Raw genomic sequence first — 23,690 nt, 5'->3', positions numbered from 1 at the left:
GGCCATTGTCGCGACATCTTCCCCCTTTCCATGCCTCATTGTCCTGTGGGTGGCTATGGGGCATTCTGAGGAGGAGTTCAAGCAGCAGTCCTCTTCCGTCAGCATTTCTTTCTGTTGCAATTCAGTGACTGTGGACTCTGCAGAGATTTTGAAATGCGTGCCATTCTGGGGTACTGGTGGAGGCATGGTGACTTTGGAAGTAGAAGGGGTTAGCAGAGCAGGAAGTATAGGCAGTAGGGGGGGGAGCAAGCTGGCAAGACCAGCCCAATGGTCTCCGTGGGGATGGGATCACTATACTGAGCTGGGGCAGCGAGAATCTCATGGGGAGCTCCGGGGAAGGGGTTTGAGGTGCGGATCTTGGTTCCGGGCTGGGAGATGCCAGGCAGGCCTCCCAGCGGGCATTGGGAAGCGCCGGTCTTAGACTTTCCTGGGGGTCTTAGCCCTCGGGGAGAACCTCCTCCGTCAGGGTTGGAAAGCCCCCGCCCAGACGGCCTACAATTCCTCGAAATGTCCTGGCTTGCCTTGCAATTGAGACCTTTCGCCTCGGGCTGTCTCATGGCAGCGAGAGGGCGGCTAGAGGCTGGCTTGATGGGCTTAAAGACCCGATATCCTGGCAAGCTTTGAGCATGTCGGCCAGCTCGGGGTTCCTTCCTAGGCCTGATAAACTGGCGGCACTCAATGAGGCCCGTTCTCCTTGGCAAGGCCCAAGAGTTAGCCTGGGCTCTCGTTGTCAACCTGCCTCTTGAGGGCCTCCTGGAGCCTGTTCACAAACTCTGCATAGGGCTCTTGAGGCTTCTGCCGGGTGCTAGAAAAACTTTGGGTTGGCTGTCCGGTATTGGGGACTTTCAAAGCATGCTTAGAGCATTCAGAAGCGACCGTGGGAGGTGGCCACGGCAGGCGACTTGTGCATTGGGGCTAGCAAGCTTGTAGCCAGCAAAGCTCTTGTGATTGGTGTAAAGGCGCCCGCCAGAGGCGGCGCTGCCCTGCCTAAAGCATTGCTGTGAACTTCGCTCTCCCAGATCACAAATTGTGCAGGGAGCTCAGGAGCATGCGGGAGGTGGTCTTCCAGTCGTCGGAACCATTAAGTGATTCCCTGTGATTGCCTCTAGCATGCCTCTCAAGTAGAGACTAGTGATTCCCTCGTCTCGCGTCGCTGTGAGACTCAGTGAGGATGTTATAGCTTAAAGAGGCGATTTTCGACAACCCTTGAACAATGCCATCCTCCCATTTATCCTTGAAATGGACTGAGGGCACAATCACGAGAATATCGGCATCGCTCTTCCCGTCAGGGTTTCTCTTTTGCAGATCGAAGTGGCTAATGCAGCTCTGCATTTTGAAACCAGCCATTCACGTGGCTGTGAGGAGGTGCAGTGGCTTCGAAAATGAAAGCGGAGCAAGGGGAGCTGAGCCCAGCGGGAGAATTTGAAATCGGAGGAGGAGCAAGGGGGGCAGAAGGAGGACAGGCGTCCAATTTAGCGGATAGAGAAATTCCGGGGATGAAATTGAAGGTGAAAGATCCGAGAAAGGAAGTGACCTCTCACGGCAAGGGAGCCATAGGTCTGCAGGCTGATGGCGACATAACATTGTCTCCCGTCAGTAGCAGTGACATCGGCGTGCGAGGCTCACAATAGAAGAAAGAGTAGCCCGATGTTTCCCAGTCCTTAAGATTCAATGTCCCCCCCCTCTGGGTACCATGGACGTGAGCTTCAATCTCCTCAACCAATTTCGCCAGCTCCCTTCTCTTCGGGGACCCTGCCGCATTTAAGCTAACGCTTTCAGTTAGATCAAGCATTACTTGTCGCATAAGCCCTGCTTTTGCAAGCTCCCATACTCACCGGTGTTCCGTCCCGGACGAGAGTGTCTGAGGCGCGTGTCTCTGGATCGCCGATCCAGAGGACAGAAGCGATACAACGGTGGTCCCTGGATCGCCGATCCAGCGGACTCGGTATCGCTGCCCTTCCCAGGCTGACGGTGAGCAGGGTGGAGGTTCGAGGATTCCCGGGTTTGGCACCAGCTTGTAGTCAACCCTTGGGGTGTCGCCCCTAGGAATGGCCGAGGCAGCGAGGAGGAGGTTTCTTCATCTGGCGGAGAGTGTCAGCAACAGGAAGCGCGGGATTTCGTGATCCTGACAACTCTCTCCTGTGCTGGTCTCTCGCACCTTTTATTAGGGTTTCCTTGTGGGCGTGTAAAGGAGGTGGGTAGGGAGATGAGCGGGAGACCGGGAGACCTGGAGATCATCATGTGATGCATGATCTCACCTGGCTGCTACGTGCGGAGAGGAGCATCAGCGTCTGGGCCTAATCCTTACCTGGGGGCAGATCATTGTCCCTTTGTCTGGGACGCCCGGTGACTGAGCCAGACAGTTCATGACCCGTGACTCATAGGGGGATGAGGAGTGGGGGTGCGGTGCGACCAGAAGGCCGTAGGTCCGTTGGCGTTCCAACGTTCTACCACGGTGCTGCTGGGTCAGCAGTGCATTACTACACTCTCCAGGGTCTCAGGTGGAGGTCTTTCACCCCACCTACCAGCTGATTCTTTGACTGGAGATGCCAGGAACTGAACCTGGGTTTTCTGCATGAAGAACAGAACAGATGTTCTACCACTGAGCAACAACCTCCATCCATTCTCGCCCATCAAGGCTCCTCTCTGTTATATATCTCAGAATGGTCTTCTTTCTGCCTGCAGTATGTTGTCTTCATTGATTGTGTAATTAGAGCCTCTTGTCCTTGGAAGCGAGTGGATTAGAAAACCCCCAAGAGATGGTCCAATCTCCTCATCATTTCTCTGATCAACTATACACAGGCATAGCGTTTCTCCAGCCTTCTAGTCCTCTTTTCAGAATGGCTTGTCTTCCTTTGGTATTTTATCAGAAATATGCACCTGGACGCCTCCGGTACTTTGCTATTTGATATGACATTTGAGGTGTGTTCATCTGAATGAACTCTGCAGGCATATGCTGTTCCCTGAGGTTGTGAGTATGTGTGTGTGTGTGGGGGGGGGGGGGGGGGTTGTTTGAGATGGGGAAGAAGAAACACCTGAAACTCTGACATCAGTTTTCAGCTGTTACTCCCCAGACTATGCAGCCTGCGGGTGAATGTGCCTTCTGTCATTGCGTATGTGTTAAATAATCCTTGCATAGGTGGTGAAACAAAGGGGACTTAGGAAATGTGTATTGGTCCTTCGCCATGGACAGGTCACATTTGACAGAGAAGTTCAGCTGTGGGAAAATTTGTGAGAGGCATTTATTTATTTTTAATAACAAAATGTCCATAACAAAAGTTAAAGCAGAAAGGGGAGAAAAACTTTAACCCAGAAAATCCAGGTAACCAAGGAGATGGACAGAAAGCCTAAAAACAGAATGAATATTTAAAGGTTAAATGTGATAAATTAGCAAAACTTTAATAAAGTGTGTGTGCGCGCGTGTGAGACATTCGGTCACTTATGGTGACCCTGTAGGGTTTTCAAGGCAAGAGATATTTGGAGGTGGTTTGCCATTGCCTTCCTCTATGTGGGCTGAGAGAGTTCTGAGAGAACTGTGACTGTCCCAAAGTCACCCAGCAGGCTTCACAAGGAAGAATGGGAAAACAAACCCAGTTGTTCAGAATTAGAGTTCACCTTCTTTTAACCACTGCGCCATGCTACAGCCCTTGAAAATGTAGACCACAATACGTTTGTTCATCTTCGAAGTGCCACGATATTCCCTTTTTTATTTTGCTTTGTTTTTAAGAACATAAGAACAAGCCAGCTGGATCAGACCAGAGTCCATCTAGTCCAGCACTCAGCTACTCGCAGTGGCCCACCAGGTGCCTTTGGGAGCTCACGTGCAGGATGTGAAAGCAATGGCCTTCTGCTGCTGCTGCTCCTGAGCACCTGGTCTGCTAAGGCATTTGCAATCTGAGATCAAAGAGGATCAAGATTGGTAGCCATAGATCAACTTCTCTTCCATAAATCTGTCCAAGCCTTTTTTAAAGCTATCCAGGTTAGTGGCCATCACCACCTCCTGTGGCAGCATATTCCAAACACCGATCACACGTTGTGTGAAGAAGTGTTTCCTTTTATTAGTCCTAATTCTTCCCCCCAGCATTTTCAATGAATGTGTATGCATGCCCATTATTGATGTTCCAATTCCTCAGCCGGGCTGTTTTAACCCACAAGCCCCAACCTCTGTGTAGTTTTTTTTTCCACACCACCATTTTAAAATCCTTGGAAAATGCCGCAATAGCAAAGAGACGTTAATGAAAAATAACAATATCTATCACTGGCTGGGCTGGAACTAGCAATGTCAGCTTCACTGTTTTTCTCAGTTAAATGTACATTGTGCTGCTGGTAGGAGGACAGTCCTCTTCCTGCACCCCCGGCAAAAAAAAAAAACCCCTCAGGATTTTAAAATATTAAACAGCCAAAACTCTCACACAAACGGCTGCAAAATGTTTTGGCAATCCAACATACTTACGACACTCTGTCGAGAATTAAAAGATAGGGTTCCCTACTGGCCAGATGTTCCTAAGAAGTTGTTTTCAAGGAAATGTGTGCAGTGTGGGGAAGGATCCAAATTGTTTCATCCACCCTCACCCGTCCCCAAAAATGATCCCAGCAAATATACGACAAAAACGAATCCTCCTCATGTGAGCAGTAATTACACTGCTGCAGGGATGCTTGTTTTAAATGAAAAGAGTTCCCATAAACATACATATTAAAAGTCAACAAGCAGAGACAATTATCTCGATTTATGTTTCGCTGCTGCCTCAGATCACATCAGCTTCTGAAAGAACTATGCATGACCCCAGGGCCCTGTATTCAGAGCGGTGCACACTATGGCGGATCAATCCAAATTTTGTAGCTCTTCTGCATTTGGCAGGAGGCCAGGAAAGAGGGTTTGTCCATCACAGCGGCCTGTTGAGGGAAGAGCAGATGTTCTTGCTGCTGTTCCTATATTGTCCCAACATTGGTTCTGCATTGCAGTCTGCTCTTCTTTTGATCCAGTTTAAGAATGAATTCAGAAACTGGAATGTGTACCTGTAAGAAATGGAAGGGTGGAGGGAGGGAGGGAGGGAGGGAGGGAGGGAGGGAGGGAGGGAGGGAGGGACCAGATCTGAGACTCTGACTGTGGACTCAGGAGATTGGTGTGAACCAGATCGGACGGACAGACTGATGGATGGGTAGGCGGATGGATGGGTAGGCGGGTGGATGGATGGATGGATGGATGGATGGATGGATGGATGGATGGATGGATATGGATGGATGGATGGATGGATGGATGGATGGATGGATGGATGGATGGATGGATGGATATGGATGGATGGATGGATGGATGGATGGATGGATGGATGGATGGATGGATGGATGGATGGATGGATGGATGGATGGATATGGGTGGGTGGGTGGAGATGGATGGATGGGCTGGTGATTTGACGGATTGACGGATGGATTTGACGGATTTGACGGGATGGACGATTTGACGGATTTGACGATTTGACGGGATTGACGGATTTGACGGATGGATTTGACGGATGGATGGATGACGGATGGACGGACGGGACGGGATGGGCGGGCGGGCGGGTGGGCGGGTGGGCGGGTGGCGGATGACCACTGACGGATGGATGGATGGATGGACGGGATTGGATTGACGGATGGATTTGACGGATGACGGATTGATTTGATGGATGGATGGATGGATGGATGGATGGATGGATGGATGGATTTAATGACGGATACTTTGGATGGATGGATGGATGGATGGATGGATGGATGGATGGATGGATGGATGGATGGATGGATGGATGCATGGATGGATGGATGCATGGATGGATGGATGGATGGATGGATGGATGGATGGATGGGTTAAAACTAAGATTTCAATTTTAAAACAAATCTCTTTCTCCAGTAACAAAAGAATTATTTTCATCTTGGTTGCTAGTGACACATACTTGCACTAAGAATCTTTTCTAGCTCTTTCGTGGCTACCCTTCCCATCTCAATCTCCTTCCGATTTCTTGGTTGCAGTCTCCCTTTTGCTTGATGACGGAGCCAAGGAGTAGAAAGTCTTGAACAATTTCAAATTCCTCATTGTCCTGCTTAAAGTTGAGTGATTCCCCAGTAGTCGTTAGTGTTGTCTTTTTGACATTCAGCTATAATTGTGCTTTGGCACCTTCTGCTTTAACCTTCATCAGACGTCACGATGCTGCCAATATTAAATGAAATATTGAAGTGTCTATGGGAGGCCTTACCTCAGAGTGACATTTGGTACTTCTGAACTGTGTTCCAGCCTGCCATGTTTTGCCTGGGGGGTTGATATAATGAACAGCAAATATGGATTGTCAACTACGAAATTTCAGATCCTGACTTTCAAACTCTGATGCCAAAACTCGAGGATTGAATCTGAACTATTCAAAAGATAGCACAGTTCCACAGCTGTGTTCTGTGAAAAATTCTGTGGAACATTTATCTCAGCATTAAAACCTTATTTATTTATTTATTTTATTTATTTTATTGGGCTTTTATCCTGCCCTATCCCTGCAGGGCTCAGGGTGGGTTCCAACACAATTTATAATACAATCATAAAACCTTTAAAATTCAAACATTACCAATATAACCTTAAAACAATAAATAATGCCATACATTAAAATAACTATAAAAATAGAATGGCCGCAAATAATCCTCTTCCACCACCTCTTACTCCCCGTCCCTCCCCTCCCGCCGCCCCGGAGGCCAAGAAGATCTTTTGAGCAATGCCAATGAATTTATTCTTTTTAAAATGAAAACAGAGTTAAATTCAGACATTCTTCCTTCCTTCCCCCTGAATTCTGAAAAAATAATTCATCACAATTAATTAATTTAGATATTTATGTCCAATGGAGGCCCAAACCAGCTTACAGCATCAGTGACTTCTCAGATTTATCTTCACCACAACACTTCGTTTAACAACTTATCTGTTAGTCTGGCGTTATACTGCTAAGCCTCTTCCCTGTGTGTGTGTTTTGTTTAGTTGTTGTTTCTCATTGTTTTTATACTGTGTATTTTACACTTGTTTTGATTGTTTGTATCCTTGGGGGCCCTAACCTGGATGGACAGGCCGACTAAATATGTTTCAGATAAATACGTTAAACTGAGATAGAGAGTCTGACCCAACTGACTCCCAATGTAGCGACTGAATTTACAATGTAGAGACATTCCTTTCTCTGACAGTGTTGCGGAACTGATAATGTGTGGGCTTACCCTAACATCATATTTTTTTAAAAAAAAGTTATATCCCACTGTCTTTTTGATCAGGGACTGAAAGCAACTTTTCACATTATTTACCCCTCCTCCACATAATCCTCATAAAAACAACTTTGTGAGGGTTGGTTAGGCTGAGAGATAGGGAGGGGCCCAAGATGAGCACTGCCAGGACATTTGCCCTCATTCCTGGAGATTATAGGGGTTTAAGAAGGGGAGGACCCATAATGCCACAGAGTTTATTTTCCAAAGTAGTCATTTTCTCCATGGGAACTGATCAGAGGTGGGATCCAGCAGGTTCTCACAGGTTCCCAAGAGTAGGTTACTAATTATTTGTGTGTGCCAAGAGGAGGTTACTAATTGGTGATTTTGCCACGTGATTTTTGCCTTAGTTACGCCTCTCTTCTCAGCAGTAGCATGCAGAACTTGAAGCAGTCTAGCAGGAGGTGCACCGGCGTGCGTGGCAGCCTGCGCCTGCGTGCATTCGTTTCCTGCCCAAGGACCGGCGCAGTGGCTGCGTCCTTGCCACAGCCCCGCCCTCGGAATGCCCGGCCACGCCCCCGTCATGCCCCGCCCAGTCCCATTGGCACTACACCACAGTTTGAATCCCACCACCATGGGAACCTGTTACTAAAATTTTTGGATCCCACCACTGGAACTGATCCTTGTCACCTGGAGATCAGTTGTAATCCCTCGGGATCTCCAGCCACAGCCAGGGGATTGGCAACCATCATTTGAACCCAGGTTCCCCAGACCTCAGTCAGACATGCTCACCACTATCTCCCCCCTCCTCAATGTGACCTTCATTAGTTCTGTTGAAGGCTTCAAAACTGCTTACAAGATGTTTCTAGCAGCTGTTTATATTCAAGTATATTTTTCCAAAGCCATTTTTAAGCCACTTAGTCAAGAGACTTAGGAATATTCTATCCGGTGCATCAGTTCTGCATTGGAAAGCAGGCCCTGGCCACTCGGAACTCCCACATCCATCGATAACAAAATACTTTTGTGGCACTTTCGAGGCCGACACATTTATTCTGGCCGAGGCATGCAATTTTGATGGCTGTGAACGAATATGGCTGCCGCTCTGGAACAAATCCATGGAGACATTTAGAAACCACCTCGAGCTCTAAGTGCGGCTGTACTTTGACCTGGTACGGCACACCTGCCAAGGGAAAGCTATTTCTCCACTTTGACAGGGCAAAGAGGTTTTTCATTTCCCGACCCAAGTCTTCAGGCACTTCTGTCTTCATTTCCTGCTTCGAGTTTAAGCAATCTCCCTTATTCTCCTGGCCGTGCTTTCTCTTCTCCAAGACCCATTACCGTGGCTGCATTCGCACTTATAAATTAGGCTTTATCAGCAGTTCTGTTCTGCGTTTTGACAAGTCGAGCTGAAAAATTCACCCCAGTGACATCTCTAGCGCAGAAGTCATTTTTCCCCCTTTCACCAAAATTCAAGTTGGGGAAAAAAGAAAAATTGGGAACTATCTGTTTTGTGCTTTGAACGGTCACATACTCATTTTTTAAAGGCTAGAGATCTTCTTAGAGAGCCAGCATAGTGCAGTGGTTAAGAAAAGCAGTTTTGTTTCCTCACTCCTACACATGAAGCCTGCTGGGTGACCTTGGGCCAATCACAGTTCTCTCTGAACTCTCTCGACCCCATCTGTCTCACAAGGGCTGATTCCGCATGGGCCAAAAACAGTGGTGTGAAAATGGTGTGAAAACAGTATAAACCCTTTTACACCGTTTTAAACCCTTTTACACCGTTTTCACACCGTTTTCACACTGCTGTTTTTGGCCCATGCAGAATCAGCCCAAGTGTCTGTTGTGGGGGGAGGAAGGGAAAGAGTTTGTAAGTCCGTTCTCTGCCTACTACCCATCTTACTTCTCCAGGCAGGGACATCGGGAGCAGCGTTTGTGATGAGAATTTCAGCTGGCAGTTTAAACAAGGAGAGATAATTTGAAATAAAGTCAGAGATGTGAAGGAAGAGGGCAGAAACAAACTCTTCTCTGCAAGTCCTTTGAAACTAGACTTTAATGGCATGGGTTTTTTCCAAAACGACACAGCCATAACGTACAGTGTCTTAGACAGAAGAGCAGAGAAAATCGCAGTTAATCAGGGAGGACAATCCAAAAGTGAGTGCTCAGACTGTAACATATCAAAGTAATGACAAATATCCATTGTAGTGAATATAAAACGTAAGTCATTTTTGCAAAGTAATGGAGCCTGACTAAAAAGATTAGTGCTGAACTGAGGGCCTGGGGGATATTGGAATTCCCATTAATATGTTAAATTATTTTTTTTAAAACTTATTTGAGAAGGCCTTTTGATATTTCAAACTGGAATGTTGATTTCCCAGTGGAGGAACGATCCTAAATTTGGTTGTGCCAATCATTCACGTTTAAAATATCTCTTGACTTCCGATGCCCTGCTTTTTTTGTTCGGGCCAAAGTGCGTGAAGGCTGAGGATCTGAAATTTTTAAATGGGGAATATTCTCTGGATACCTTTGGCTTCGAATAACTCTGCAGTGGTCGTATTTGAATGTATCTAGTGGTCACAACTGCATGTTTTAGAGCGCCCTGGCCAGATCCCTTGCCATCTTAAAAGGTATGGCGGCTTTGTTCGGCATTCTGGGAAGAGGCATTTGCTGAGTCCCACAGGCCAGAAATACTAATCTCAATGTAGCTCCCCTTCCACACATGCAGAATAATGCACTCTCAATCCACTTTCACAATTGTTTGCAAGCGGATTTTGCTATTCTGCACAGTAAAATCCAGCTGCAAAGTGCATTGGTAAGTGGACTGGAAGTGCATTATTCTGCATGTGCAGAAAGGGCCTAGGTAAAGCATCTGGCTGGAGAGGAAGGAGTCCAGAGCGGAAGAAATGTATGTTTTGTTGCTTTCCAGCACTTCTGCTGGGAAATGGGAGATCAAGAAGGCTGGGAAAAAAACAGGGTTCCTGATTATCCTTCCAGTCTAATGTCAGTTTGAGGCATCCTGTTTTGACTGGGGAAAGCAAGAGTTAATCCCCGCCTTTCCAACTCCATGGGGATTAACTCTTGCCGTGCCATTTCCCCAGTCACAGGAGGATGCCTCAAGCTGACATTAGATTGGACAAATGATCAGGAACCCTGCTTTTCCCCCCGGCTTTTTGATCTTCCATTTTCTAGCAGAAGTGCTGAAAAGCAACCAAACATACATTTCTCCGGATCTGGACTCCTTCCTCTCCAGCCAGACGCTTTACCCCCAATGAGCTTGGTATTTCTGGCCTGTGGCTTCAGCAAATGTCTAACCATGCCAATCCTCACTGCCAGCCTAAGGCAGGGCAAGAAGATGCTTCTGGAGATGCAAAAAACGTTGCTTTCCTCCCTCATTCATTTTATGAAAACTGCACCTAGAACTCAAGTAATCCTGCTACGGCAGCATGGCTATCTATGTTCTTGTTTCGAGCCCAGGTCTCCCATCTACCTAAGAAGTCCCTTCTTTTTTTCTCTGTCTCCCCAGCTGTGGAATCGCTGCACACCTTAAACGACCAGATCTCTGACTTCATTGTGAACAAGGCAAAGGCACTCACTGAAGAAGATGATACTTTCTTGCCGGATGAAAAAGAGACTCTGAAAACATCCATGTTGCTCATGAAGCACCTCTTGATGGATGCACAGGTATGATGGGTTCAGCAGCAGGTCCCCAATTGCAACAAAAGGTACCCACTTCTAACTTTCTTGGAGGCCAAAAAGATTTCCAAGGAACATGCTTTAGAGAGTCAAAGCTCCCTTCGTCAGATACAACCACTGGCGTAGTGAGGGGTTGCTATGGAGCTACAGCCCCAGTCGCCACTTCTTGGGGGTGCATTGCAGGGCTCCCCCCCCCCTCGCACCTGCACCCCACCTCCAAGCTCCCTATGAAGTTGCATTGTTATTTGTTTCTGACAAAGGGAGGTTTGGCTCTTGAAAGTTTATCCTCTGGAAGTCTTGCTCACCTCTGAGATTCTACCGGATTCAAATCTTGCTTTTCTGTGGCTATCCACCTGAAACTTTCTAACTTTCTGTAGTTCTCAGGACCCGCTTCTAAACATGCTGTATCTCCTGGGGACCCTCTTGTAAAGTCACTCCATATGTCTTTCCCTCTCTCCAGTACAAAATGCAGGGATCTTAATTCTGTTAGCATATGGGTATGTAGCATCTTTAGAAATATCTAGCACTGCTGAACAGCCAGCTGCATTTCATGAACGTCTGTTCTTCATACAGAAGCAAAACCAATTTTACCCATCAAGCTTCCCAGAACCTCTTCTGCCAGCAAACCCTCGTCCTTTACTTGGCCCACCATGGGAGAACCGCTGTATTGTAGCTGTTCTGACAGATCTAAATGATGGACTTCATTTTTGGCAAAGTTATTGGGGAGTGGGGAAGGCACACCTAGAGGAGACCATTTAGTGTTAACGTCTGGAAGTTATACATTCAACACAAAGTGCTGATGTTTGTCGCAATATGCATGTGCTGCTTTTTGGAGCCAATTATGCCACCTCTTTTTCTACATCAGAAATTTAGGGCTGAAGGAAGCATTAACGTCCTGTGAAACTGTTACTCGAGAGGTCCCCGATCTTCATGATCCTTCGGGCGCATTTGGAATTCTAAGGTTGATTCCGCACTTGCGTTATCAACCTAAGTTCAAGCTGCGTTCGACCTAAGTGCTCCGCACAACCACTGGGATCGACGTGGTTTTGTACCAGCTTCGCCCCGTGTAACAGTCAAATTTCCAACTCCAGTTGGGAACTACTACTTTTTCAGGGAACCACACTCAAACTCAGCTCAATTCCAGTAAAGTGCAGGGACAGGAGACCCCCATTCAGCCAATCACAGCTGAGTGTTTTGGGCATGCGTACAGCTGGCCAATCAAAAATGCCACCTTCGTCCCTCCATTCCTGTGGCAGTTTTTTTATAACGTGTGTGGGGATAGACGGAACATGGCCGTAGAACAGTAGCCAATCGGAACGGAGTGGCGAAGAGGCACAGGATGATTCTCTGAGCTGGGGTCTCTGAGCTGGGATTCTCTGAGCTGGGATCTCTGAGCTGGGATCAAGCTGGTTGCAGTGGGGAACAACAATGGCTTCGACCTAGGCTAGTACCCTTCTCAGGGAACTGGGTTGAACCTATTTTACTCATGTGCGGAATCGCCCTAACACAGCGTAGTGGGCATAGCAACAAAATGCTGGAACAAAATGGCTGCCAGTGCCAGAGGAGGTGATGCCAACCACAAAATGACTGCCACAGCTTACCTTCAGTAGCACAGTGTAGATCCTGAAGATATGGTGGAATAGTGCTAGTCAACTGAGTTTGGAAAGATTTCTTCATGTTTTTAGCCATGGACTTACGCCACCCTTTGGGGTGGCATGAGTCCATTGGCCCCAACGGAGGACTTTCTGGTGGCTGGGGACATTACTGTTTTCTCCCTGAAGGTGGCGCAGCGGGACAGCAGCAGTGCCATCCTCAGCTGCCTCCACGGTCTCGGTTGAACTGTTAAGATTAATTTGTCATTGTTCTAAGCTGAGTTCACTCTCGATTGATTCCTCCTGCCCTTAGTGATACTGTGGCATCTTCTTTTCACTGTGATCCCTGACTGGTTATGCACACCCATGTGACTCATCCAGAAAACATTGCCTTCATGCTCAATTGCTCTTAACCAAGATTGAAAAGTTCACCTACACACCAATGTGTTTTGTCCCCCAGATACTATTTCTACCCTACCAAAAATGCTATTTCTGCCTGATTCTGGGTAGCAATCATAGACTTCCTTGGTGGTCTCCCATTCAAATACTAACCAGGCCCAGCCCCTGCTTAATTTCCAAGATCTGATGAGATTGGGGCCCTTTCCACACAAATCCCTGAAAACGTTTCTATAATATTTTCAATCCCTTCCACTTTACCATGATGTATATTCACACTCACCTCCTTGAAATGATTCCTGGTCGGTCACCATTTTGTGATTTTTTCCCCCTCTTTTTTTGAGTTTGTTGAAGAATGGGTGCTTCAATTCTTCACAGTCTCATGCTCTGATTCACTACTTCTTGTATATTCGATGCTTCAAAGATTGGCTCCCAATTTTTTCCTTAAAAAAAAGCAGAAATGCTCCAAAAACAAGCAAGGGGGAAGGGAGAGTGAACTCACAAAATGGTGCCAAGGAGGAAATTTGGGGGCTGAAGGAAGGTGTGGGGAACTTCTTAAAGAGATCACACAGGCAAATGAAGCTGCTTTGAAAACGTTTCAACTAAAGAATCATTTCCAAAGGGCATTTGTTTAAAACATTCTGAGGCTGCAAATAAAATGTTTTGGGAACCAAAGGGGGGGGGGAAATGATGCAGAACTCTATGGAGGAAATGTTACATTTCCTGCCTCAAAAAGTCTGGTGTGGAAAGAACCTGGGTTAGCTTGGGTTATCCAGATCAGGACAAATTTAGTATATCCCTTTAAAAATTAGCCTGTGAGCCTATACTTTGGGATCATAGTCCTCTTTCCCTCACTGTTCACCGTTTTCCCAGATTCTGTGCTCTTTTTCTCTTTTTACTTCTAAATGCCTCCTATTTCCCTGAGCTGTGAACAGCTCCAAGGGCCCTGTGCCAGGTTTAGTCATGTTTGAATGAGAGCACCTTAGCAACTTAAAGCCTTCTGAAAGCGTTACTTGAGCTTCCGGCAGGGTTTTCAGGGGTAGGCTATGGTATCGTAGAGAAGGAATCCTTAACATTTTTTGAGCCTGTGGACCCATCTGGAATTCTGACACGGCAAGATGGACGCAGCCACAAAATGGCTGCCGCAAAACGACTACTGCCAGAGGCAGAGCCAGCCAGAAAAAGATCACGATGGCTTAACTTCAGTCCCGTAGTACCGATCTTTGTGTTTGGGTGGCAGCTGCTGCCAAAGCAACCTTTAAAAAAAAATTATCCAGCCAATTGAATCTCAAATAGTCAGAAGCTTTGCTGGGTAAAAGTCCTACCAGGCCCTGCTTGCTTCCATAAACACTTGGCGGGCACTAGAAAAGGTGCTGACAGTCACCATGGTGCCCCTGGGCACCAGGCTGGGGACCCCTTTTAGGGTTTACCCTAAGGTGACCAGATTGTTGTGTGTTCTTTCAAAAATTGGGACTTTTTTAAAACGCTGCGGGATGAATTGTAAAAAATCGTGAGTGTCCCGCCAAAAACCAGAACGGATGGTCACCCTAGATTACCCTCCAAAGCAGCCATTTTCTCTCTGTAATCTTCAGATCAGTTTTCATTTTGGCATATCTCCAGCCCCCCCCCCCCCACCGAGACTGGCAACCCCGTGTGCCCTTGAGAAGGTACCCCTCCTGTTTAGGGAACGAGGGTAGCTGCAGCCCTCTTTCTGTTCCTTTATTTAGAACAAAATGAAGCCGCACAGCACTCTTTTATCCCGAAACCTGAATTTTATCTTTGCTTTCCTGCCAACTTTTCTCAGCCACCCACCCCGGTGCTGATCCTGCCCCGCCGGGAGACCCCAACCCACGAAAGGCGTTCTTGTTGCCGCCAGCGCAGAACAAACGCGGCTCTCCCTAGAAAGGTCACCCAGCGATCCGTTCCTTTCCACGTGGACTCTTTTGATCAGTTTCGGCCCAGAACACAAAGCAAGAATAGCCTTCTTTATAAGGCACTTTTTTTTTTAGCCTGCGGCGGGAGGGGGCAGTCTCTCTGGCCCCTGAACTAGAGCTGGAGAATCAACAACAGTGTCACAGTGGCCCGGCTTGGCTCGGGGCCTTTCCCGAAGGCTGCCAAGAAAGGAAACATTTGGAATGCACAAAAACAATTGCTTACAAAAATGCTACTGTCTCTCTGGTCGAGAAGCTGTCAATAGAGCTTGTGTTTGAGGCAGAGACCCATTTCTGCAGTAGGGAAACAGAAAGCTCATCTGTTTCTATAAAGCTCTGCTATCTTTTCATTTGCTCCTTGCCCATGCGGGCAGGGTAGGTGTTCTCGTCTTCGATCTAATTCACTCCGCAGCCAGTGAATTGGGAACAAGGGATGTTTTTTTGACAAGGCCAAGTTGTTGTGATTCCTTACGGTTGAGAAAAGTGGGGTATAAATCCAAACTACTCCTCTTCTACTGCTGCCCCTCCACCCTCAGACAAAACAGAAATACTTCTTTACATATTTATTTGTTTTAAAATGCATTCCAATCGTGTGGGGTGTTATGTATTATATAAAAGAACGTCAAATAATTACAAAAATGACTCAAGCACAAACATGGAGAATAGTTGTTGTTGGGTGTCGGGGAATGCTGGTGTGTCACCTAAAACATCTTGGCATGTCACCCTTGACACTTGTGTCGCAGGTTCGTGATCACTGGCCTAGATCCTTCTGGAAGGCTGATCGTATGCAGCATCAAGCACATAAGACTCCACTCAAATCAACAGGGATAGAATCATAGAATCATAAAGTTGCAAGAGACCCCAAGGTCTCATCAAGTCCAACCCCCTGCCATGCAGGAACACACAATCAAATCACTCCTGACAGATGGCCATCTAGCCTCTCTTTAAAAATCTCCAAAGAAGGAGACCCCACCACACTCCGAGGTAGTGCATTCCATTGTCGAACAGTCCTTACCGTCAGGAAGTTTTTCCTGATGTTTAGGTGGAATCTCTTTTCCTGCACCTTGAACCCATGACTCCTGGTCCTAGTCTCTGGAGCAGCAGAAAACAAGCTTGCTCTCTCACCAACATGACATCCCTTCAAATATCCAACCATGGCTATCATGTCAGCTCTTAACCCTCTCTTCACCAACGAATCATCCCCAGCTCCCTAAGCCTCTCCTCGTAGGGCATGGATTCCAGACCTTTGACCATTTTGGTTGCCCTCCTGTGGACCCATCCCAGCTTGTCAATAGCCTCCAGTTCTGCACAGGCAGTGGCCGTTAAATCTCCGCCTTTGTTGCGCGTTTGGAGATGGTTCCGCTCTACCCTAACAAGCCCTGCCGGAAATTAAAAGCTCAGGCAAAACATTTCAAAAGCTGTTCGTGTGAGAAGAGTCTATAAAAATGCAGAGATAAGGAACAGGGAGGCACAGGGAGATAAGACACGGTGGGTTTTATCTCCCTCGAATTGGAGCTGCGAACTTTCTTTCCATGTAGCGTGTCGATTACCAGCCCCATAGAAACATTTGTGATTTAGTTTTTTTAAAGGCAATATTCACCTCTTAGCTCCCCAGGTACGATGGGTGTGTGTGTGTGTGTATGTGTGTGTGTGTGTGTGTGTGTGTGTGTGTAAGATGGACAGTCAGCACATCGTCTGCCTAGCCAACCCACTGTGCAGGGAGTGAGGATCGAGATGCTCTTAAGATTCTCTCATCTGAATAAATCCCTAATTGGAGTTCAGAATTACCTGATCTTGTTTCTGAACAAATGCGCTAGGAAATTTCCTTCAAAATAATCCTGAACTTTACACAGAACACTGTCAAAGAGCATTTTGTTTGTACTGTCGAAGGCTTTCACGGCCGGATTCAACTGGTTGTGGTGGGTTTTCCGGGCTGTGTGGCCGTGGTCTGGTGGATCTTGCTCCTGATGTTTCGCCTGCATCTGTGGCTGGCATCTTCAGAGGCGTGTCACAGAGAGAAGTCTGTTACACACTGTCTCCAGTGTGAGGGGAATGTTTTAGTGGGGTATAAATTGTCATCATCATCATCAACCTTTTATTGGCATGAGTTTAAAATACAACAGAGAGGTTGAGGAGAATCACGTTAAAATAAGTAGGTTCAGACATTTCCAGCAGTTAAAACAATAAATAAATAAATAAACTAAAATCTGTGGCGAATCTGTTGTGCCAGCGCCAGGAATTTGGCAACGTCTAGGGATCTCTGAGGAGACTGATCACAAAGCAGATAGAAAGATTTGACCTTGTCTGATGAGTAGGCATAGTTCTCAGTATATGGGTCTATATATTGTCTTCTAGATGAAGCATATAGTTCGCAATCTAGGAGGATGTGTGCTTTCCGGTGTTTCAATGGCTTTTGTGAGCAGGGACATGTTCTTTGTTGGTATGGGATCTGGAGAAATCTGCAGCTCAGGACTGCTGAGGGTGGGGACGCTCAGTCGGGCTAGCATTAAGGTACGCCGGAGGTAATGAAGATATATTGTAGAAATACCTTAGTAGCCCTTTACCGAAGGGGAAGGTAGGAGCCCTCCGTAAAATGCCCTTCATGTGCTGAGTAGAAAGCAGTTGGTTTTCAGCCAAGTAGCCTTAGCGACAGAAGTTTGACTATTTGGCGCCGTCCATGTTTATGAAAAAATCTAAAGCCAGAGCCTAACTAATTAATTTTTTTTCTTGATCAGAAGACTCCAAGTGGAGAGATAGGAATCAGCATTACATGCTTGTTAGGCTGTCCTGTTCTGATCGAAAATGGAGGCGCAATAGTATCAGCTGGTGGAGAGCCGTTAATGCGTGTTTTCGAAGATTTAGACCTAATTCGAACATAAAGAGAGAAATGACCGCGGTGAAATTCCAAAACAGTTTACTTGAAAAAAGCTAGATTGTATAGACTCAAGAGGCTTTAGATCAGGGGTAGGGAACCTGCGGCTCTCCAGATGTTCAGGAACTACAATTCCCATCAGCCTCTGTCAGCATGGCCAATCGGCCATGCTGGTAGGGGCTGATGGGAATTGTAGTTCCTGAACATCTGGAGAGCCGCAGGTTCCCTACCCCTGCTTTAGATTATGATGTAGCCAGATTGGGGCACCAGGGTATAAATTGTCATGTCCCCAGGTGGGGAATATTTTGTATGTTTGTTTGTTTTGATTAACTTTTTAGTCCTTCCTTTTTATGTGTATCTTTCACCCCATCTGTATAAGTATTTATAAAACGATGCGAAACAGAAATCTTGACGCAATTGCCCTTCCGAGATTTCACTGAATCCCCTCTGTAGTTGTTGAGGGACACCAAAATCTACTCTGCAATTTAAGAATTTTGCATCTGAGGACTTTCTGAAGTCCTGTTCCTAAGAATACTTTTTTTTCCAAAGTCAGCTTTCTTTGCTCTTGCAAGGATGCAGTTGGAATCTGCACTCATAATACCCGTTCTCTCTTGGGTCAAGTGAACTATAACAGTGATGGCGAAACTTTTCGAGACCGAGTGCCCAAATTGCAACCCAAAACCCACTTATTTATCGCAAAGTGCCAACACGGCAATTTAACCTGAATACTGAGGCTTTAGTTTAGAAAAAAACGTTTCTAGGCGTGCGTTACTCAGGAGTAAGCTTGGTGGCAGTCGCTGACTTTGCTTTGAAGCAACCGTGCAACTCTTCCAACGGGTGAATCACAACCCTAGGAGGGTTTACTCAGAAGCAAGCCCCATTGCCAGCAACTGAGCTTACTCCCAGGTAAGGGATTGTGCTTTAGTTCTTCACATGAAAATCAGTTTAACAGTGTTTAACAGGGTCACCTACACTGCTTGCCCAAAACTAGGTCTTAGGTTTAATGCTAATAATCAAGCCCAGCAGCCCAGGCCAGCCTAGATATGTGTGGGGGCGGGGGGTGGCACTCTGTTTGCGAGTGCCCACAGAGAGGGCTCTGAGTGCCACCTCTGGCACCCGTGCCATAGGTTCACCATCACTGAACTATAAGATTCTCCATCTGATGAGGTAGGAGGGTGGTGGAATGGGGAGAGAAAGACGGATATCGGTCCATCAAAACTAAGCGAGAATCTATGGCAGTAAAGTTGCAACACAGTTCAGAAGAAGATGAGAGGGAAGAGTTTGGATTTATACCCCGCTTCTCTCAACTGTAAGGAGTCTCAAAGCGGCTTACAAACCTCTTCCTTTCTTCTCCTCACAACAGACACCTTGCAAGGTATGTGGGGATGAGAGAAGTCCAGGTGGAGCCATTTTCTGGCTGAGTTTTGTTAATAGGCATCTTGAAAAGCAAAACCGAGAGGTTAAGGAGACTTCTGCATCTGGTTTGACTTTTTGCATATGCCACTGACTCTAGGGGCGGGGGCGGGAATGAATTGTTCTCTCTGATATTCGTCACAGGCTTCTGATTGGGTTTCAATTATATTATTTTCTTTTAGTCAGATAAGAGTAATGAGCAGATCCTTATCCGTTAAATTGCTGTGCCGAGTTGTACTAAATCTGCTGTCCTTTCAAAATGTTTCGCTTGGGAAACTGATGGCAATTCTTGCGTTCCAAAGGCTGAGGCAGCATATTCCGTGTGGTGCTGTGGTGACAAGTTGGGCCTTCTCTTTGAAAAGAAGAAGAGTTTGGATTTATACCCTGGTTTTCTCACCTGTAAGGAGTCTCAAGGAGACTTACAAGCTCCTTTCCCTTCCTCTCCCCACAACAGACACTTTGGGAGGTAGGTGGGGCTGAGAGAGTTCAAAGAGAACTGTGACTAGCCCAAGGTCACCCAGCAGGAATGTAGGAGTGCGGAAACATTTCTGGTTCACCAGATAAGCCTCTGCCACTCAGGTGGAGGAGTGGGGAATCAAACCCGGTTCTCCAGATTAGAATCCACCTGCTCTTAACCACTACACCACACTTAAGTTAAGGTTAAGGGGTGGCATGATACCCATGTTTAAATCTTTGAAGGGATGTCATGTTGAAGAGGGAGCAAGCTTGTACAGACACCTTGTGAGGTAGATGGGGCTGAGGGAGTTCTGAGAGAACTGTGACTGGTCCAATCCATGCTATATCATGGAAGATCACAGGATGACCTTGGGCTATACCCCCTCCCAGCCTATTGTACTTGATAGAAGGATGTGGGGATAGAAAGGAAATGGAAAGAAGGAGTTGTCAGCTGCCTTGGGGAAGAAATCAGGGGGTAAATAAAATTACGGCTTGACAGGATCCGCCCTATAGTGAGCTGGTTATACTGAACTGAGCTGAAATGCTCTTTTTGGATGGTCCAAGGAAAGAGCCAGCCACCGTGAAAACTGTTTTGTTGGGTCCAAGCCCCTTGGGCAAGTCAAGCAGCTTTTCAAGAAGTGTTACGTTTGTACACGTGTGTTGGGGTGTGTGTGTGACATTTGGAAGTGTTGTCCGAATTGGCCCCAAACCGAGAGGTTCTTCGGAAGGTGCGCCCGAGTCCAAACCTGGCATTTGAAGCAGCAAGGTTAATCGCCACCAGCAAGTTGCCATAACTTACAAATTATATCAAGCCCTCATTTTCCCAGTCGGCCATCAAGATCTAATTAAGGCCAGTGGCACAAATCACAGGGTTGGGAGACTGATTGCCGGCTTTAATTTGTCAGGACCGTTTGCTACTTTAATAAAAAAAAAAAAGCAAAGTCTGTAATTTTTCAAACACTGCACAGGATGGGTTGATTGGCTGGTGGGAATTCTGAGATCTGGAGTAGCTGGAAAGCAAAAGGGAGCCTTTCCAGGAATGTTGGACACTGACAAAATTCTCTGGGTTTTTGACTCGGAAGAGTTTGAATTTTCTGCTTTGAAGTGCCGCACTCCTGATTTTTATTCCCTTGTTTGTTATTCCTGACTGGAGCAAAGGATGTCTTTACAGTAAACTGGTGTGTAATCTTAGAGAGTCAGGGTACAATCAGGGAAGCATCATGTGCTATCCCTATTCAGCTGTGAAGCTCAGGCCCCTTCCGCACATGCTGAATAATGCACTTTCAATCCACTTTCAGTCCACTTTGCAGCTGGATTTTACTGTGCAGAATAGCAAAACCCACTTGCAGACAATTGTGAGAGTGAATTGAAAATGCATAATTCTGCATGTGCGGAAGGGCCCCCACTGAGAGATGTCAAGTCAATCTCCGTCTCTCATCCTAAGCTACCTCACAAGGCTGTTGTATGTATAAAATGGGTGCCTTTATAGTTTCTCAGATGATCTGTTGGCAGAATTAGGAGCCAGCATGGTAGTGTGGTTAGAGTGTGAGAGTGGATCAGGAAGACGTAGATCCAAATCCCATGGAAGCTTGCTTGGTGACCCATTGACATACTCTCAGCCTAGCCTACCTTACAGGATTGTTGTTCTGAAGATGATACAGAGGCAGGGAGAATGATGTTGCAAGCCACTTTGGAGAAAAGCAGGGTATAAATATAAAGGAGAAGGGAAGCGTACCAAGGAAGGGAGAGAGGCAGAGAAAAAACTCTTTGAGGGTTGAGTGGGCTGGTTGAGCAGTGCATTGCCAGGCAGAGACCGGGACCAACTGCTAGTGCCTAAATGCTTTGGATACCCCTGACGAAGTAGGGTCAGTGGGTTCATTCTGCCCAGCCGTGAATATGTATTTGAATATGTCTTCCAGTTTGTTATTTGATACGACATTTCATTTGTGTTAAAAGCAGTCGGGACCATTTTGAGGCACCCGTCCAGTGACAAGACCATCAGTAAAACCACAGTGCCCAAAGTCTTGCAATATCATCATTCAAGCAATCGCCTCAAGATTGCTGTGTTTAATCAAGAATGCAAGGCAGGGTGGAATTCGTGCTCGTGGCGGGGAGGAAATGGAAGGGAGGAAACGTGCTCATCGCTAATGAAAAGTGGCTTGCAGCTGGCATCTCTGCGGCCAGCCCAGAGTCCTTGCCAAACTCAAAGCGTGGCTGCTCCAGGTGGCCTTTCCAGACGCAAGAGATTTCTTATCTATGCATGAGAATCGAGGGCCACTGTACAAAATACAGGACTGTTTGCAGTCTTGGGAATTCAGACTCTCTACTCTGTTAACTTTAGCACCAAATCTTTTTGGAGATCGGGACCAGTTCTCAAAGCAGTCAGGAACGCTTTTGCTTAAGTAAGAGAGTAGATTGGATGGTTAGGCCATGCTGGCAGGGGCTGATGGGAATTGCAGTCCATGAACATCTGGAGTGCCATAGGTTGGCCACCCCCGCCCTATAGGATCACGTATTCTAGGTTGAGAAATCCATGGAGATTTTAGGGGTAGAACTTGGGGAGGTCAAGGTCTGATGGTGGGAGGGAAGCTCTACAAAGCATAATGCCATAGAGTCTATCCTCCAAAGCTCCAAAAAATCTGATCTCTGTTGTCTGACAGTCACTTTCTTGCCAAAAGAAGCAAAAAAAAAACCCAACAGCTAGTCAGAGAAAACTATTTCACAGCACACTTGTTATCTTTAAGCACAGCAGTGGCGTAGTGGTTATGAGCAGATGTACTCTAATCTGGAGGAACCGGGTTTGATTCCCCACTCTGCCACTTGAGCTGTGGAGGCTTATCTGGGGAACTCCAACATACGCCAGCTGGGTGACCTTGGGCTAGTCACAGTTCTTCGAAGGTCTCTCAGCCCCACCCACATCACAGGGTGTTTGTTGTGAGGGGGGAAGGGAAAGGCGTGTGTAAGCCCCTTTGAGTCTCCTTACAGGAGAGAAAGTGGGGATATAAATCCAACTCTTCTTCTTCATGTGTTATTCATTTGTTGGTTTATTTATTAAATTTGTAACTGCCTTCCCCTATTCAGATGGACTCAGGGTGTTACGCATTGTACAATAAAACAACTACATGTATACAAATACATAGTGAAACAGCTGCACATATTACAATATCAAGTCTAACCTTACGGCGTCCTTCCCTTACCCGTATTATTACCAGTTCAGGCAAAAACAAAGAAATAACAAATTCTTATGAACTTACCCAGTGCTCTTGATTTTCATAACGGGCTGGAATTGAAAGTTGTTCTCAGAAAGGCGGGGAAATTGAGACGGTCGCCTGTGCCATCTTGCTTGACAGAGCATGTTCACTGAGGCCTGAAGGGGAAGCCAATGGCAGAGACAGTGAGTTTGGATTTTAAAAGGTGGGAGGGGAAATAATATAGCTCAGGAGTCAGTCACGGTCCCATGAAGACCAGGTCTGAAAGGCCATTGGCAGGCATAGTCACAGCAGGCACTTAATGGAGTGGCAAAACAGGGGTCTTGAGGGATTTAAGTTTTATCTACCCATAGTTCTATCTCTACAGCAGTGGCGTAGGAGGTTAAGAGCTCATGTATCTAATCTGGAGGAACCGGGTTTGATTCCCAGCTCTGCCGCCTGAGCTGTGGAGACTTATCTGGGGAATTCAGATTAGCCTGTACACTCCCACACACGCCAGCTGGGTGACCTTGGGCTAGTCACAGCTCTTCTGAGCTCTCTCAGCCCCACCCACCTCACAGGGTGTTTGTTGTAAGGGGGGAAGGGCAAGGAGATTGTCAGCCCCTTTGAGTCTCCTGCAGGAGAGAAAGGGGGGATATAAATCCAAACTCTTCTTCTTCTTCTTCTTCTTCTTCTTCTTCTTCTTCTTCTTCTACAACTCTTGAGTTTCAATAAAGGACCTAGATGTGAGTCATTCACTTTGTCGGCTACTGAATGACATTGCCCTACCTATGAAGAGAGGCTTGGGGAGCTGGGGATGTTTAGTCTGGAGAAGCGAAGGTTAAGGGGGGATATGACAGCTATGTTTAAATATTTGAAGGGATGTCATGTCGAAGAGGGAGCAAGCTTGTTTTCTGCTGCAGGATACAGAGTCATGGATTCAAGGTGCAGGAAA

At 46.6% G+C, this 23,690-nt stretch overlaps 1 protein-coding gene across 2 annotated transcripts in view; it reads left to right on the top strand.

The window, feature by feature from the left end:
- The window catches only part of KAZN (kazrin, periplakin interacting protein), a 301,595-nt gene that overhangs the window by 34,427 nt on the left and 243,478 nt on the right, over positions 1-23,690 (top strand). For both annotated transcript variants that reach the window (XM_048518982.1, XM_048518983.1), the window contains exon 2: positions 10,718-10,875. In XM_048518982.1, coding sequence (XP_048374939.1) covers positions 10,718-10,875 — 158 coding nt within the window. The remainder of the gene's footprint in view (positions 1-10,717; positions 10,876-23,690) is intronic.

Source organism: Sphaerodactylus townsendi, linkage group LG16 (assembly GCF_021028975.2).
Source record: "Sphaerodactylus townsendi isolate TG3544 linkage group LG16, MPM_Stown_v2.3, whole genome shotgun sequence".
NCBI lineage: Eukaryota > Metazoa > Chordata > Lepidosauria > Squamata > Sphaerodactylidae > Sphaerodactylus > Sphaerodactylus townsendi.
Note: the sequence above shows the minus strand (reverse complement) of the source record. Positions and strands in the feature narration are given on the sequence as shown.